At 65.8% G+C, this 15,226-nt stretch overlaps 5 protein-coding genes across 8 annotated transcripts; 2 read left to right on the top strand and 3 right to left on the bottom strand.

Annotated features, from left to right (window-relative positions):
- The first annotated feature begins 14 nt into the window (after window positions 1-14).
- JMJD8 (jumonji domain containing 8) lies at window positions 15-2,856 on the top strand. The gene is made up of 9 exons (XM_065923940.1): window positions 15-205; window positions 291-389; window positions 577-625; window positions 703-799; window positions 889-957; window positions 1,046-1,165; window positions 1,252-1,319; window positions 1,402-1,536; window positions 1,629-2,856. Exons 1-9 carry the CDS (start codon window positions 114-116, stop codon window positions 1,707-1,709), a joined length of 810 nt encoding a protein of 269 aa, XP_065780012.1. The 5' UTR covers window positions 15-113; the 3' UTR covers window positions 1,710-2,856.
- STUB1 (STIP1 homology and U-box containing protein 1) lies at window positions 1,756-4,115 on the bottom strand. Its single transcript, XM_065923939.1, has 7 exons — window positions 3,840-4,115; window positions 3,151-3,349; window positions 2,899-3,064; window positions 2,627-2,714; window positions 2,421-2,477; window positions 2,217-2,333; window positions 1,756-2,139 (listed from the first exon to the last, which is right to left on the bottom strand). The coding sequence occupies exons 1-7, from the start codon at window positions 3,996-3,998 to the stop codon at window positions 2,014-2,016; spliced, it is 912 nt and encodes a 303-aa protein (XP_065780011.1). The 5' UTR covers window positions 3,999-4,115; the 3' UTR covers window positions 1,756-2,013.
- Window positions 4,116-4,222: 107 nt separating this feature from the next.
- Window positions 4,223-5,643, top strand: LOC136160382 (uncharacterized). The gene is made up of 5 exons (XM_065923936.1): window positions 4,223-4,465; window positions 4,538-4,631; window positions 4,764-4,923; window positions 5,096-5,248; window positions 5,349-5,643. The coding sequence occupies exons 1-5, from the start codon at window positions 4,338-4,340 to the stop codon at window positions 5,510-5,512; spliced, it is 699 nt and encodes a 232-aa protein (XP_065780008.1). The 5' UTR covers window positions 4,223-4,337; the 3' UTR covers window positions 5,513-5,643.
- Window positions 5,644-5,660: 17 nt separating this feature from the next.
- RHBDL1 (rhomboid like 1) lies at window positions 5,661-9,718 on the bottom strand. Of its 4 annotated transcripts, none has more exons than XM_065923932.1 (8): window positions 8,322-9,718; window positions 7,720-7,881; window positions 7,266-7,490; window positions 7,037-7,185; window positions 6,806-6,918; window positions 6,634-6,734; window positions 6,492-6,552; window positions 5,661-6,421 (listed from the first exon to the last, which is right to left on the bottom strand). In XM_065923932.1, the coding sequence occupies exons 1-8, from the start codon at window positions 8,817-8,819 to the stop codon at window positions 6,150-6,152; spliced, it is 1,581 nt and encodes a 526-aa protein (XP_065780004.1). In that variant the 5' UTR covers window positions 8,820-9,718; the 3' UTR covers window positions 5,661-6,149. The 4 variants fall into 4 exon arrangements, with proteins under 4 accessions (XP_065780004.1, XP_065780005.1, XP_065780006.1 ...); XM_065923933.1 differs by having other exon boundaries at window positions 7,266-7,439; XM_065923934.1 differs by lacking the exon at window positions 6,634-6,734.
- A 101-nt stretch (window positions 9,719-9,819) lies between these two features.
- On the bottom strand, window positions 9,820-15,128 carry RHOT2 (ras homolog family member T2). Its single transcript, XM_065923931.1, has 19 exons — window positions 14,985-15,128; window positions 14,818-14,876; window positions 14,664-14,745; window positions 14,543-14,586; window positions 13,650-13,703; window positions 13,170-13,222; window positions 12,985-13,093; window positions 12,802-12,903; window positions 12,632-12,730; window positions 12,394-12,502; window positions 12,178-12,298; window positions 11,924-12,008; window positions 11,708-11,850; window positions 11,525-11,625; window positions 11,310-11,440; window positions 11,135-11,221; window positions 10,903-11,025; window positions 10,613-10,815; window positions 9,820-10,384 (listed from the first exon to the last, which is right to left on the bottom strand). The coding sequence occupies exons 1-19, from the start codon at window positions 15,019-15,021 to the stop codon at window positions 10,258-10,260; spliced, it is 1,869 nt and encodes a 622-aa protein (XP_065780003.1). The 5' UTR covers window positions 15,022-15,128; the 3' UTR covers window positions 9,820-10,257.
- Window positions 15,129-15,226: the final 98 nt, after the last annotated feature.

Below are 15,226 nucleotides of genomic sequence, written 5' to 3'. Positions count from 1 at the left end.
GGCCTTCGCCCCGCCCCCGGAAGTGCCCCCTCCTTCCGGGCCGAAGGAAGCGGCTCCCCAGCCGGTCGGTGGCCTCACGGCGGCGCTCCTGGCGTGCCTCCGGCGGCGGGTTCATGGCGCTGGGGGCGCGGCCGCTTCTGTGGCTCGCGCTCTGGACGCTGGCGGTTCCCGCCCGGAGCTCCGAGGAGGACGCCGACGGAGGGTGGTGAGCGGCGCCGGGCGAGGTGGGGCGGGGAGCGCGGCGGGGCGGCCGGTCAACCGGCCGGCAAATTGAGCCGCTGTGTCGGCAGGCGGCGGCCCGGGCCGGGGGCGCCGGCGGCCGTGACGGAGGAGGAGCACTGCACTGTGGAGCGCCGGGCCGACCTCAGCTACGCCGAGTTCGTGCAGCGGTACTTGCGCCCTCCTGCGGGGGCCACACCTCCCGGAAACCTGTCCCTAGAGCTGTCCCCTGCACCGCCGAGGACGCGCACTGTTCCTCCCTAGGCCGCTTCCCCTTGAGCCCCTTCGAGCGCTTGTGGGCGGGAGCCGAGGGTGGGCGCGGGTCAGACCTGGCCTTGACCCTGCCCTTCCTTCTAGCTACGCCTTTTCCAGACCTGTCATTCTGCGGGGGCTCACAGACAATTCGGTGAGTATTCACGCCCCTCTCGACCACCATTCGCCAGTGCAGGGCCCCGCCCCTAAGTCCTTTCTCTACCGCCGCAGAGGTTCCGGGACCTATGCACCCGTCAGAGGCTGTTGGCCTCCTTTGGAGACAGCGTGGTCCGGTTGAGCACCGCCAACACCTACTCCTACCAGAAAGGTGAGCTGCCCCACCTTGCAGCCCAGCCTACTTGCCAGCATCTTGCAGGCAGCACCAACTAGTCCTGATCAACGCCTTTCAAACTGCAGTGGACCTGCCCTTTCAGAAGTATGTGGAGCAGATGCTGCACCCCCAGGACCCCATCTCCATGGGCAATGGTGAGCCAGACAGGTGGCCATGGGTGTGTATGTGTGTGGGGGGTGACTTGGAGAGATCCCTGTTTCCTCCTGTGTTTTCTGCTGGCAGACACTCTGTACTTCTTTGGGGACAACAACTTCACTGAATGGGCCTCCCTCTTTCAGCACTACTCTCCACCTCCGTTCAGCCTACTGGGTACAACTCCTGCTTACAGCTTTGGGATTGCAGGTGGGTGCCTTGCAGGATGAGGGGACTTGGGGGCTGGGTGGGGAGGATTAAGCTTGGCAACCAGGTGCTCATAACTCGCCCCACAGGAGCTGGCTCTGGGGTGCCCTTCCACTGGCATGGACCCGGGTTCTCGGAGGTGATCTATGGCCGCAAGGTCAGCACAGGGTGTGGGCTGAGACTCTGGGTTAACTGACCAAAACACAAAGTATAACTTTGCTGCTCCCCCCCACCCCCAGCGCTGGTTCCTGTACCCTCCTGAGAAGACACCCGAATTCCACCCCAACAAAACCACACTATCTTGGCTCCGGGACATATACCCGGCCCTGACACCATCTGCACGGCCCCTGGAATGCACTATCCAGGCTGGTGAGGTCAGTGGCTGGCAGGCAAGGGCCAGGCTGAGCTGGGCCAAGGACCCCCAGCCAACCCATCAACCCACATGTCCCTCCCTACCCCTTGCCAGGTGCTGTATTTCCCTGACCGATGGTGGCATGCCACACTCAACCTCGACACCAGCGTCTTCATCTCTACCTTCCTCAGCTAGCCAAAGGGGGTGGCTGGCGAGCCCACTGCACACCAGCACACATCCCTGCAGTGCTCACAGGTTTTATTACAGGGACAGAGATGGTGGCAGCAGCCTCAGCCCAGCCCACCCTCACCCCGCTTTTCTGGCCCAGAAGGATGAGAGGCGCATTGCCCAGCAGAACTGATGAGGGTGGGGATGGGGACACCAGGGTAGGGATCCAGGGACATAAACTATATACAGAAAACTAGGGGCTACTGCCCCAAAGCCCTCCTGAGCTAGGATACCGGGCAAGGCAGGTGGGTGGCCCATTCAGCCACCCTGCTCAGTAATCCTCTACCCAGCCATTCTCAGAGATGAAGGCATCGATGACCTCTTTCATGGCCAGGTTGGGGATGAGCTGTTCCTGGGTCAGGGGGCTCCGAGTCACAGGGTCAAAATGGCCCACACGCTGTAGTGACAATAAGATCAGAATTAGGAGCTGCTCAATGGGTGGGGGTTCCGCTGCCAACACCCACAGGCCCTCACCTGCAGGTGCTCCTCGATGTCCTTGCGGTCGTAAGTGATGCCGCTGGGCGTGATGCAGGGCTCCCGCATCAGCTCAAAGCTGATCTTGCCGCATAGGTAGTCGGGGATGTCTCGCTTCTGCAGCACACAGGGTAGGGTCAGGTCAGGGGCTGGAAAGGGGCACTGCTCTGGCTACCCACAGGCCCCAGAAGATGGGCAGCTCACCTTTCTCTTCTCATCTACCTGGGAGAAGAGCTCGTCCATGTCTGCCAAGTACTTGTCCTGCAAAGAACCAAGCAGCCACTTGTGGGCCTGACACCCCTCTCCCCTCCCCAGGCACCAAGACACACAGACCCAACAGGAGCCGGGGCACCTCACGTCACAGCATGCGCACACACACAGGACCCACACTTGGGCTGGGGCACCCTCACATGCTTGGCTTCAATGCAGGCCTGCTGGGCCCGTATGTGGCTGTCGTCCTCATCACCCTCGTGGTTCCGCTGACACTCTTCCAGTTCCCTGGGGGTTGACCAAAAGGTGATCAAAGATGGGTCTGGCCAGGGGCAGTCAGACTCCACTCCAATCTTAGGCTCATTCAGGCCTCATTCCCCTCCATCTCCTGCGTGCCAGAGTTGGCCTTCAATAAACATTTGTGTTCACACCTCAGAATTAACCTGAGTGGTGACTAGAGGGGGGAGCCCACCTCTCACGCTCAGCCACAATGAGCCGTGTGAGGTAAGAGTGCAGCTCATTTTCCTGGTGGATGCGTCGCTCCTCGATGCTGTTCCAGCGCTTCTTCTTTGCGATACGCAGAGCACTGGGGATGTCGTCCCCAAAGTTGAGCCGCTGCTCTTTGGCCAGGTTGTAGGCTGGGGGATAGAGTATTTGGGTAAACCTCAGTCGGTCCACCCACCTGGTCCCAGGCACCCTGGAGCCGGCTAGCCTGTAAGCCCACCTCGCTGCAGGTTGGCAATAGCCTCATCATAGCTTTCCATCTCCAGCTGGCACTGCCCCAGGAAGAAGTGTGCCTTCACAGACTGCCCGTCCAGCTCCAGGGCGCGCCTACAGTCAGCCAGGGCTTGTTCGTGCTGCTGCATCTTCAGGTAGCACAGTGCCCGGTTGGTGTAATACACTGCCACCAAGGGGTTCCGGGTCTGGGGACCAAGGCCGGACCAGTAAGCATGAGGGAGTGAGCTCAGCCTGCCCACTCTGTCCCAATTTGAGGCCCACAGTTGGAACCAAGACACTAGCGTTTTCTCAGCTTCCAAGCCCCTGGGTTCTGAGGGAGGGTGAAGCCTACGTGAGCCCACTCTCTGGACTCCAATGAGTCTTGTGAAGGTAGCTTTCCCAGACTCGTGGAAATCCCCAGCATCGCGTTTTACTCTTCAAGGGGCAAGGGTGCCTGGTCCCCAGCCCAGTGGGCCTCGAATACCTACAGTTCCCACCCAACATAGTTCTCTGGCAACCCGCACTGACTCGGGAAAGGCGCGGCCTTGGCCCCAGACCCCAAGCACCCACCCCTCCCTCCGAAAGTCTGGCGGGCACGGCCCGACGTGTTCTGGGGACGGCGCGGGGCAGAAGCCGCAGCCCGGCCCCTCCCCTGGCTCGGACGCCAAGCCCCTCCCGCAGCGCGGGCGCACTCACGATGGCGCGGCCGTAGCAGGCCGCCGCCTCCGGGTACTTGCGGCCCACGAAGAGCCGGTTGCCCTGCTCCTTGAGCTCCTGTGCGCTCGGGCTCTTCTCGGGGCTGCCGCCGCCGGCGCCCAGCCGTGCGCCGCCCTCCTTCTCCTCCTTGCCCTTCATGGCGCCGCGCGGCACCGCCTGGGCTCCGCTCCCAGGCTCCGCGCCCAGCCCGCCCTGCCCCCGCAGCCCGAGCCCGCGATCCGCTCGGGCCCGGTCCAGCGCTCCGCCACCGGAACTTCCGGTCTGCAGGTGGGCGGGGCCGGCGGAGCGGACCGCCGCGCGGGTGGGCGGGGCCGCGCGTGCCCCCGGCGCGCTGCGGGGGCGGGGCCGGCGGGGAGCGTGACTCTCTGGCAACGCGACGCGGCGTCGCGGTTTGCGAAGGGCCGGGTCACCCGGACAGACGCCGGCCGCGGCCGCGCTCCGACGCCCCGCCCCCTAGGCCCCGCCCGGCGCGTGGAGATGGCCGCGGCCGGCCGGCTCTGGAGCTGTGCGGACCCGAGTCGCTGGGCCGCGGTCTTGGAGTGCCGCGGGGCGGTGCTGCGGGCACGCGCGGGCCCCCAGGGGCGGCTGGAAGCGCTTGACCAGTGGTAGGGCGGAGGGGGCAGGGGCGGGCGGGCCGAGCCCCGTGGACCGGACTCCCTAGCACCGCCTCCCCCCAGGTACCGAGAGGAGCTGCCCGCGGCCATCGAGGCCCGCGCGGAGAAGCACGTGACACGAGACGAGCTGGAGCGGCTGCTGGCGTGGAAACTGGCGGTAAGGCTTCACATGTGGGGCGCGGCACAGCCACGTGGGCGGGACTTCCCTGGGGGCGCACCCTCGTGGCAGTCTTGAGGGGGCTCCTGGCAAGAGCCACCACCCGTTATACCCGACCCGACCTGGCCACAGAGGGGCCGCTTCCGACCGCGCCTGCGGCAACTCGTGGCCGCCAACTCTCCGGAGCTGGTGGTGCAGCGTTCGGCCGCCGCCTTCCGCCTTCTGCCAGACATGTACGCAGCGGTCATGGCTCTGTGCACCCTCCGCGGCGTGGGCCCGGCTACCGCCTCGGGTTAGTCGGGAAAGCTGGACCACCCCCAGGCAGGGTCGCGGGTGGAACCTGACCTGTTAGTGTCGTTATCCGTGAAATGGTCTGATGGCCAGATAGGTTACACGGGAGAGTTGCTGGAGACAGCAGCCCCAGGCCCACGAGGGACTGAGTGCTGTCCATTCACCGCCCACAGCGGTACTGGCTGCTGGAGCTCCTGAGGTGGCAGCCTTCATGTCTGAGGAGGCGGTGGCCGCAGTGCCCGGCCTGCCCGCCCTGCAGTACACGGTCAAGCACTACTTGCTCTACCTGAGCCGGATGCAGGAGCGTGCCACAGCCCTGAGTCAAGGTGCGGAAACCACGGGCGGCTCGGGTGGTCACGGAGAGCTCTCTCTGACGGTAGGAAGATCGGTATCCCCAAGCCCCAGGCTCCTTCTGCCCTTCTCTAGGCAGTGCATCTGGGCTGTGGACCCCACACCACGTGGAGACGGCCCTGTGGACCTGGGCTGTAGGGCGGGAGATGTGCCCGAACTTGCTGCCCAACCTGGGTCCTAGCCCGGTCACCGCTGAGGACACCAGGCCAACCAAGAAGCGCAGGACCCAGGCTGAGTGACTTGGCTGCGGCCCAGAGCCTGCTCACCTGCCCGTTGATCTCAGGCCATAAGTCTCTGGACAGGAGGCTGGCTGACCAGGAAGCTGGCTGCTCTCGAAGCTCAATAAATGCCTGCTGAACTGATACCTGAATGTGAGGCCCACAGCCCCTCCCCAGGGCTCCCGGCTCCCACAGACACACCTCACGCTGGGTACAGAGAAGCAAGGGGGGCATCTCAGCCACTCTCGTGGAGGGAAGGGCTCTCAAGTTAGTTAACTGGTTAGTTAACTCTCTCAGAGTGAGGAGGAGACGAGCCCAGCCCAGGGCCCCAGTACAGCCAGCTGATGCTGTGTAAAATATTTATTCATTCTTCAAAAAGGCTCAGACTGCAAGTCTCAGGGAAGAGGCGGGGGAAGGGTCTCCTCTGGGGCCACCCCTGGGGACCTCCACCCCCCGGCCCAGGCCAGCAGTCCTTGTCCCTCCAGCCTGGGAGGGGGTGGCCAGGGCTGGTGTAAGGCTTGACCTGGACTCAGTGGGCCACGGGCCACCAGCCCACACTGGGAAGGAGCAGCCTCGAGACTACATTCACTGAGGGTGGACATGCAGGCCCGCCCCGTGGCTGGCCCTGGGGTCCTGCACCCTGGCCTCTGTGACCCTGTCAGGGTGGTGGGGGGATGTGGGCACCCAACAGGTCATAGGCAAAGATGTTCCAGAAGATGGCAAACAGCAGGAAGGTGCCATAGGCAAGCAGCACCACCCACCAGCCGCACTGGTCCCGCAGGCGCTCTTCGTAGCTGCGCAGGATGGTCAGGCCCATGCTGACGCCCACCACCGCGCCCGCCAGGTGCGCCATGAAGCTGGGCTGTGGGCCTGAGGCAGGCAGTGGCGGGGAGAAGCGCAGCCATACGGCCCGGCCCACCTCGGAGCTCACTGCAGGGGGAGGCGGCAGGTGAGGCCCCCTGGCCAGGGGCTGAGGCCCCCGCCCTGGCTCCCTACTTACTGCACACCAGGGCCAGCACCATCCTCAGCAGCTTGTAGGGACACCTCATCCCAGCCCAGTTCTGATGGGGTGCAAAGAAGAGGTGGTGAGATAGGTCTCGTGGGCCCCTCCCCTCACCCCACCCCAGGGGCTGCCCCGTTACCATGACGACATTGGCCAGGTGTGCAGAACACAGGGCATAGACCCCGCCGGAGCCCCCCACCACAGGGGCCCGCATGTCAGTAATGGAGACGGTCAGGGAGCCTGTGTGAGCAAGGGGAGAGCCGTGAGGGTGAGGCCGGCGGGGGCGGCCCCGGCGCACGCAGCTGCCTCACCTGCCAGCACGCCCGCCAGGTAGAGCAGGCTGATGCGGAGCAGGCCGTGCACCATCTCCAGTGGCACCCCGATCATCAGCTGCAGAAGGGCATTGAACCCCAGCTGCTCCAGCCTGGCCATGGGGGGGCAAACGGGTGTGAAGGGAAGGGTGGGGTCCACAGTGGGGCTACCAGCCCCCTTCCCCCACTTCGAGGGGCTGAGCTCTCCAGACCCAGATGAGGGGTGCTCACCCGACATGCATGAACATGTAGGTGAGGAAGCGCCAGGCCCGAGCGCGGTGGCCGGGGTGGTACACGAGGGGGCTCTTCATGTACTCGGGGTGGTAGGTCTGCAGCACCCACTTGTTGAGTCGGGCCCCGTAGCACAGGAACACGATGATCTGGGGGGACAAGTGCTGGGGCCAGGCAGGACCAGGGGCGAGGGAGGCGCCCGGGGAGCTGGCTGGACAGGCAGGCCCACCTGGGCAAGGGTGACCGAGGCCATAAATACGGGGGGCGGGCAGCTGCGGTGCCGGTAGAAATACCAGTGGCGGTCCACCTCTCGGGGCAGGATCTCGTAGGCCACGTAGCGCACGAACCGCTTGTAAACACCCAGGCCTGGCTCATCTAGCAGCCCGTCCCGAGGCAGTGCCCGCTGTCCGTTGGCGATGGCCCGCTTGAAGCTGCTTGAGCGCTTGCTGCTGATCTAGGGGGCGGGGCCCAGGAATAGACCACCATACTCCCCCCACCCAGGGCCGCCCCTCCTGAGGGGTCTACCCAGCTCCTCACAGGGTCCCAGGCTCTGCCCTATGTCCACAGCCCTCCCCAGTGGAAAGGGCAGGAAGGAGGGGCCACCTGCCCACCCCACTCCAGCCAAGGGACTGCACATGCCAGGCCGGGCCCCCACCCCAGCTGCCTGCCCACAGCTCACTGACCAGGTCCACCAGCTCCTGATAGCAGACCTGGCCCCGCTCGTTGCTCTGGGCCAGTGCCACCAGCATGTCCAGCTTGGCTGGGTCCAGGGGCAGCTCATGGCGGTGCACCAGGCCAGTGAAGGTGTCTGCACCGATGAAGCCTGTGTTCTCAGGGTCCAGCTGCTGCGGTTGGGGGGAGGCCAGCAGCCAGGGCTTAAGCGTGGGCCTGGCCCCCAGACCACAGGGCTGGGCAGGTCACCCTGGAGAGGCAGCCTCTGAACACCCCAGGTCCAGGTCCCTGTACCCACGTGGTCCTAGGAGCTGCGGGCACCAGTGCCTAGGTCCCTGTCCTGAAGCTCCACTAGTTCTCCAGGGGTCTCCCCCCTCATTTAAGCCCTGCCCATCCTGGAGGGGTAGGACCAAGGTATGAGGGCAGTCAATCCCCTCCCTCCACGCTGTGAGCACCCTGCTCTGGCTCGCCCTTTCCTAGGTCTTGGGCAGGAGGCTAAGGTCGCGCAGGGAGACGCTGGGCTGAGGGTCTCTGAGAAGTCCGTTCCCCGGCCCACCCAAGGGCGAAGGGCCGCGGCGGGGGCGGTGCCATCGCCCCCCACCTCCGCACGCACCTGCTCCTGGATAAGCTGCAGCAGCGAGCTCCTGTCCATAGAGCCGGGCCGAGGGCCGGGGCCGGGGCTGGCGGCCGCGGCCGGGAGGGGCTGCTCTGCGGACGACTCCGCTCCGCCCCGGCCCTCCGGCTCCGCCCGCTCCGCTCGGCGCCGCGTCACGGAGCCGCCCGCCCCCGCCGCACACGCCGCCGACGCCCGCCCAGCCACGCGCGGTCGGGACACGCGCGCGCCCCGCACGAGGACGTGCCTGGGCAAGAACGGCGCGCGGCTCCCGGTTCCCATCCTGCTAGTCCCGCGGGGCGGCAGCCGTGAAACTGAGTCACGCGCAGTACCCAAGACCCTCCTGCACACGACCCGTTTTCCCGGGCGGGGTCTCAGCACCAACGCCACCTCCTTGGGGAAGGCCTCAGGGAACAGCCCACTGCTGGGACTCTCCAGGCGGGGGCTCCCAGAAGGTACCTCCCTGCAGGCAACTTGCCCATCCTGACAGCCTAGCATCAGGCCCAGCCCACATAGCAGGGGGCAGGGAGGGCCTGCAGCTGGCCCTGCTTAGCAGGTGGGGACCCACACACCTTGGGCTGGAGGCTTCTGACCCCGCCTGTGGCCACAGCTGGGATGGGGAGGGGCCCTGGCCCCCAGGGAGGGCAGGCAGACCCCCTCCAAGTAAGGAAGGTGGCACTCTCACCCCCCCGTGCAGCTGGGCCTTGGGATGGACGCAGCAGCAAAGAGCATCCTGCCAGGCCTGGCACCAGTGGGGACTGCACCAGGAGCCTTGGGTGTGGAACTGGGGGCCACCGGGATGGTCGGACAACTTCCGGGTCTGACCCCCAGCCCCTACTGGTCTAGGTCTGAGCATCCCTGCTGGGTGGGCAGCTCCCCGCTCCCTAGAAACAGCTTGTCAGGGCTCGAGGGCCTGGGCCCAGGGCCTGCCTTGCACAGGAAGACCAAGTGCAGGATGGAGGGGACAGGAGCCCAGGATGAACACCAGTGTGAGGGCCTGAATGCCAAGCCGGGCCCCCACCTCAGCCCCAGGAAGGCTCTCTGCCCCCTTGTCCTCAGGCTGTCCCCTGCCCAGTGGGAGGGACAGAGGCTCTGGGGAGGGGCAGGGGTAGTAGTGAGAAAGAAGGCAGCTTCCCCAGAGCAGGGCATGCCAGCACATCCCAGAGCCCCAGAGCCTCAGCACACTTCAGCCAAGCCGACAGGTGGAGGCTGAGATTGGAGAGTGGGTACACCTGGCAGTGAGGAGGGGGTCGCATCAGCAGGACCTCCAGTATCAGGCACCCCAGCCTCACCCTCAGCCAGCGTGAACTCCACGGTCCCCAAGTCTCTGAGGCTGCATCGGGGCCGAACTGGTCCTGACTTGGACCCGAGGCCCCAGGATGGTGACCCACGCCAAGAGGGGAGGCATAAGCTCAGGAGGAATGTTCCCAGCCCACACCCACAAGGACGCACTTCAATTAATTCAAGAAGTCGTTTTCAGTAAGCAGGACCCAATATGGAAAAGACACAAGTGACGTTTAATCAGGAAACCCAATCTCACGTCTGCCCTGGACTGGTCTTCAAATCTGGGGGGGGTGGGGGCACATGCTGGTCCAGCCCTTTCTTGCTCCCACCCCCTGCCTTTAGCCCCAAGTTCCTGCCTTCATACCCTCTTCACACCCACTGGCCATACACCAAGGACCAGGAAGAAGGGATGTAGCCCTGAGAATTCGGGTCTGGGGGCACTGACTTGCTCAAACACCCCTGGTCCCTCCAACACCTGCTGCCCACAGAGGCAGGCCACACCCAGCACCTTCAGCAGCTGGGAGCCAGCCTACCTGTGGGTGGGGCAAGGGCAGGGATAGGGCAGTGGGGGGCTGTCCTCAGGAGGAAAGTGGAGACCGGGGGAAGCCCTGCCCCCCCCAGCACCCTGAGATAGACCGCGGGGCCCGGGGCCTCATCGGCTCTTCACCAGGACCCTATAGAGAGAGAAGCTGAGGACGGCAGCGACGGCAGCCCCCACGGCTCCCAGCGCCACCCGAAGCCAGAAGGAGGTGGCCTGCAGCTGCCCGTGGACAAGGTGTCTGCAGGAGAGAGGAGACCCTTGCTGCTGTACCCCAGTCTCCCAGAGACCACCGAGCCGCCGCAGCTGCTTCCTGCTCGCGCCCACTCGACAGACCGCCCAAAGCAGGGGCAGCCTGCGAGGCCTGGCCCCTAGGGCCTGACCCGCCCCACCGCAGTGCCAACACCACAGCCATGCCGCCCTCCTGGGATAGGGTGCATCTCCCACGGGGCTGTGTGCTGGTACCCACGGGAAGGTGGCCATTGTGGCCAGCCGGGTGAAGATGTCCAAGTGGGGCTCGACTGGGCCGGCACAGGAGAACGGGGCAGGGGCGGGCAGCCGGTGCCGGCGGCAGAACTCAGCAGGCGACAGGCCGGGCAGTGGGACGCCTCCAGGCAGGTCAGCCTTGGAGCAGACGAAGAGGCAGGGGGTCTGTCCGTCCATGTAGTGCTGCTGCAGGGCGGGGACCGAGTGAGTGTGCCGGGGGTCCCTGCTCATGCCCTGCTACCCTGCAGGCCCCCAGGGTGGGCGGGACCTTGCCTTATAGACGCTAGCGCACAGCGCGAAGGACCTGAGGTCACTGCTGTCAAACATCAAGCAGGCCACATCACAGGAGGCGTCCGCCGAGGCGGTCAGCAGGCTGTCTGCAGCCACCTCGCACAGCTAAATGGGATGGTCGCAGAGGGGCACAGGGCTGGGTCCCTGGGCCACGCTGCGCAGTGTCCCCCGCGTGCACACGCCAGGCCCACCCTGGGGACCCTCTGGCACTCACGATTAGGTACTTCTCCTGCCCGTTGACCTGCACTGTGTCAATGGCATAGACGGAAGGCTCCCCAGCGGGCTCCCGGGCATCCTGGTGCTGAGGAGGGAGGCCCCTGCAGCTTACGGCTCGGCCGCTCCCCAGAAGCCCAGCCCCCAGGTCCCCTCTCAGTCTCGCAGATGCTCACCCCCAGGCCATGGCCAAGGAAGGCTTGCAGGAAGGATGACTTGCCCACACCGTGGGCCCCCACCACCTTGCACAGGAGGACGTTTCTCTGCGTCTGTCCCTTCTCCTGGTCCAGCCTCTTCTCCCGGGTGACTGTGGGCAGGGAGAGAGGATGAGCAGGAAGTGGGGGCTGCCAGAGAGGTGCTAGCCAGGGGCCGGGGTGAAGTGGGCACCCACCTGTGATGGCGTGGGCCTGGGAGTCCTGCTCGCAGAGCGTGGGGTAGCCCAGATAGCCCAGGTGCTCAAGAGAGCGCCGGACATCCAAGTAGGTCACCAGGCTGGGGACAGGAGAGGGGGCACGTGGCATCGCCGCAGGGCAGAGGGCATGGGCCTGTCTGGGTGGGCAAGGGCTACACTTACGTCCACTGGCACAGGTACCCATGCAGGGGCAGCCGCCCGGCCTTGGTGCGGACCGTGCTGGGGAGTTGGGGGCCCCAGGGAGCAGCGGGAAACACACTGAAGAGGCTCTGCAGCTCCGCCAGGGAGAGGGCACCGTCCCGGTCCTGTGAGCAGAGAGGCGGCAGTGATAGGCGCTCAGGAGGCTGCAGGGGCGCAGCTGGGGCCCAGCGCCCTCACCTGGTCGTGCTTCTCAAACATCCTCTGCACAAACTGGTAACCTCGGTGGTTGAGCTCGGCGCTGCAGCCAGGTGGCACACGGAGCCTGTGGGCACCAGGGTGGGGCTGCGCTCAGCTCCCGGGCACTGCAGGGCACTTCCTCCCAACACAGGCCATCCAGGCAGGCAGCCCCCCAGCCCAGGGAGAGCACGCCAAGGGCCCCCACGCCCAACCCGACACAGTGGAGGCGAGTCCAGAGCCCGAATGCCACTCACGGTGGGCAGAGGTAGTCAGCTGTCAACTCCAGCGAGTCTCCATAGCCAAAGCGCCTCAGGATGGTCCACGTGGTCTCGTGGCGGCCTCGCTGGATGAAGAGCGTGTTCAAGAAAAGGAAGCCTGCTCAGGGATGCAGAGGACAGAGTGGCACCGGGCACAGCCCAGCCTCGCCCAGCCCCGACCTCCCGGCAGGAAGGGCGGGCGTCAGGCCTCACCGTCCAGGGTCAGCCGGTTGTCACGTACACCTCCCGCCACGTTTTTGCTCACCACCATCTTCACATCTTCCAGGGCCTGCGGGGCCAGTGGGTGCCCGAAGCAGGACGTCTGTCTCCAAGAGAAAGTGGTTGTTGGTTGGGCACCCTCTCCCTCTGTCTCGAGGGCGGCCCAGGAGTGAGGGCTGCTGCCGCCGGGGGGTGGGGGGGGTAGGGCGCCGGGAGACAGGCGGGGCCACACCTGGAAGGCGTTGAGCTCCTGGTCACTGAGTGCCTGGTCCATGTCCTGGTCTGAGAGCTTGAAGATGCGGGTGAGTGCCTGGGCGCATGCGGGCCTCAGCTGTGGAGACAGCGGCTCAGCACCCCCGCCGCTCCCTCCTGCTCCCCCCACCGCTGGCACTCGTTGCCCACCTGCTTGGCCTCAGGGTCATAGAGGGGGGCTGTGGGGTGCAGCACGGCCTTCTGAGCATAGTAGAACAGCTCTGAGATGTTCTTCAGGTTCTTGGCCGAGCACTGGGACATGTGGGAGCAGACTCGGGTGAGACGTGAAAGCACACGCCCTCACCTCTGTAGCCCATGGCCCTGTCCACTCACCTCCACGCAGGTCTCGATCTCGGGGAACTGGCTCATGATGGGCAGCACGGCCTCCATGGAGCCCCCTGGCCGCAGGTCTGCCTTGTTGCCCACCAGGATGATGGGAACCCTGGGGAGAGGCCCACGGTCACCAGGGATCAGGGAGCCAGCAGGGCCCAGCTTCCTCCCCAAGCCCTGCCTACTACCTGGGTCCCCTCTTGGTATCCCCGTTCACCAGCGGGATCCATTTGGTTCGGATCTGAAAGGTAAGAGCTGCCCGTGAGGGCTGGGGCCCACCTGGCCCACAGCTCCCAGGTGCAACTCTCACTTGGCTCAAGACAGGCCCACTGAGGAGGGAAGTCACGGCCACCAGCAACAAGGCCAGTGCAGGACAGCAGCCAGCAGGCAGTTCCCAAACACTCACAAAGGGCCTGGCGTCAGCAGCCCTTCCCCCAGGCCTAAAGAGACTTAGCCGTAAAGCCATCCACCATCTCTGCTCAGACATGTTCTGGGGAATTCCAGGGAAGATGGATGCCAGGGGCCCCATGAGACTCCCCAAAGCCCTCGTGAGACATGGGGTCTGCCACGGGTGCAAGCTGCCCTGAACCTGGGCCAGCCTGGGGTGTGTGTGGAGAACAGGCAGGTGACCAGGCTGAGCACCAGTGACGAGAACCTGGAATGCTCACCTTCTCGACAGTGGCCTCTTCAGACACGTCATACACCACGCACACCACGTCTGCCTGTTGAAGGAGGGCAAAGGTCGCACGGAGGGACCTGAAGCTTCCTGCTCTGCTCACAGGCGAGACAGGACGGGGCTCAGAGACCAGGAAAGCCCATCGCTCCAGCTGCTCCCAGGCTGAGTCACTGGCCATTGGCCACCCACACCTCAGGTCAGCCGTTTGCTGCCCACTTCCGCTGCAGAAGCCAGGCCCTAGTACCCAGCTCTGGACAGCGAGTCCCGTGAGGGCTCAGGACACAGCCATCCTGACACTTGGCGCCCCAACCCTAGCCTCAGCTCTTCGCTCGTTGGCCCCTACCGTCAACAGCAGATAGAGGGCAACAGCACAACGGGGGTGATGGTAAAACGGTGGCTGTGGCCCGGACCCTGCCCAGCCGCACCCCAGGACACAGCGGAGGCTGCAGGGGCGGCACCCGAAACTTAGTCCAGGCCCAGGTTCTCCGGAAAACAGGAAGGCAGAGAGCCCTCAGCCCTGGTCACAGAGCCCAGTACAACCGGGAGACCCAGGACGGTGCATTAGACTAAAGGGTCAGGACTGGGGGTGTGGGCACACAGTTGTCCAACGGATCACTTTCAAGAACTCGGAGACTGCTCCCCAGGGTCCAGCAGAAGAGGGAAGACGAGGGGAGGAGGGCTGGAGGGCTGACCAGCCCGGTGGGCAGGAGAGGCAGAGCCCCGCCCCCGCCCGAAGAGCTCCACGCGGACAGGTCGGGACAGAATTAGCAAGGCTGTGGCTCCTTAATCCGCTCCCTCGGAGGATGAAGCAGATCAGGCCGCGGTGGCTCCGCCCCCAAGCCGTGAGCCCTGACCCGGTGCCCAGCAGCCCCCGACACCCTGTACCTTGTCAATCTCACCCTGGAGCTCCTCCACCGTCTGCTCGGTTTCTGAAAAAGAGACCCCGCTGCAGACCTGCCAGAGACGCCGGCTCCTGGGCGCAACGGCGGGCGGGCGGCCGCGCTACCTGAATAATCCACGATGTGGGTGGGCACCTTCTCCGGGGTGACGTCCGCGGGAATCGTGATCTCCTCCGCTCGGGCGGGGACCTGGGCAGACGCAGCCGTGAGGGAGCCGGGCAGGGGCGCGGGGGCGCGGGGACGCGGGGCGCTCGGCCTTACCTCCTCGGGGAACTCCTCGCCCACCAGCGACAGTATCAGCGACGTCTTCCCCACCTGGGCTGCGCAGGGCAGCGCGGTCAGCGCGGAGGCTGAGGTCGCACCGCCCCGCCCCGCCCCGGCCCGGCCCGGCCCCGAGACCCCTACCCACCCCGAACCCAAGCACCTACCCTCGCCCAGCAGCAGGATGCGCACGTCCCGCTTCATGGCGGCGCCGGGAGCTAAGGCCCAGACCTGGGCACCCCCGCCCACCCGCCACCGCGACCGCGACCGCGACCCAGACCCGGACCAGCGCTCCCGGAGCGCGCACTTCCGGCCCCGCCCGCGCAGCCGCACTGAGACCGGCGGGCCAGAGTGGCGGCAGAGCGCGGCGGCGCCCCCGCGTGGGCGCGCCGGGCACTGCGGGCGCGCG

This window comes from Muntiacus reevesi, chromosome 2, assembly GCF_963930625.1.
Source record: "Muntiacus reevesi chromosome 2, mMunRee1.1, whole genome shotgun sequence".
In the NCBI taxonomy this organism is placed as follows: domain Eukaryota; kingdom Metazoa; phylum Chordata; class Mammalia; order Artiodactyla; family Cervidae; genus Muntiacus; species Muntiacus reevesi.
This window is presented reverse-complemented; position numbering and strand designations above follow the sequence as displayed.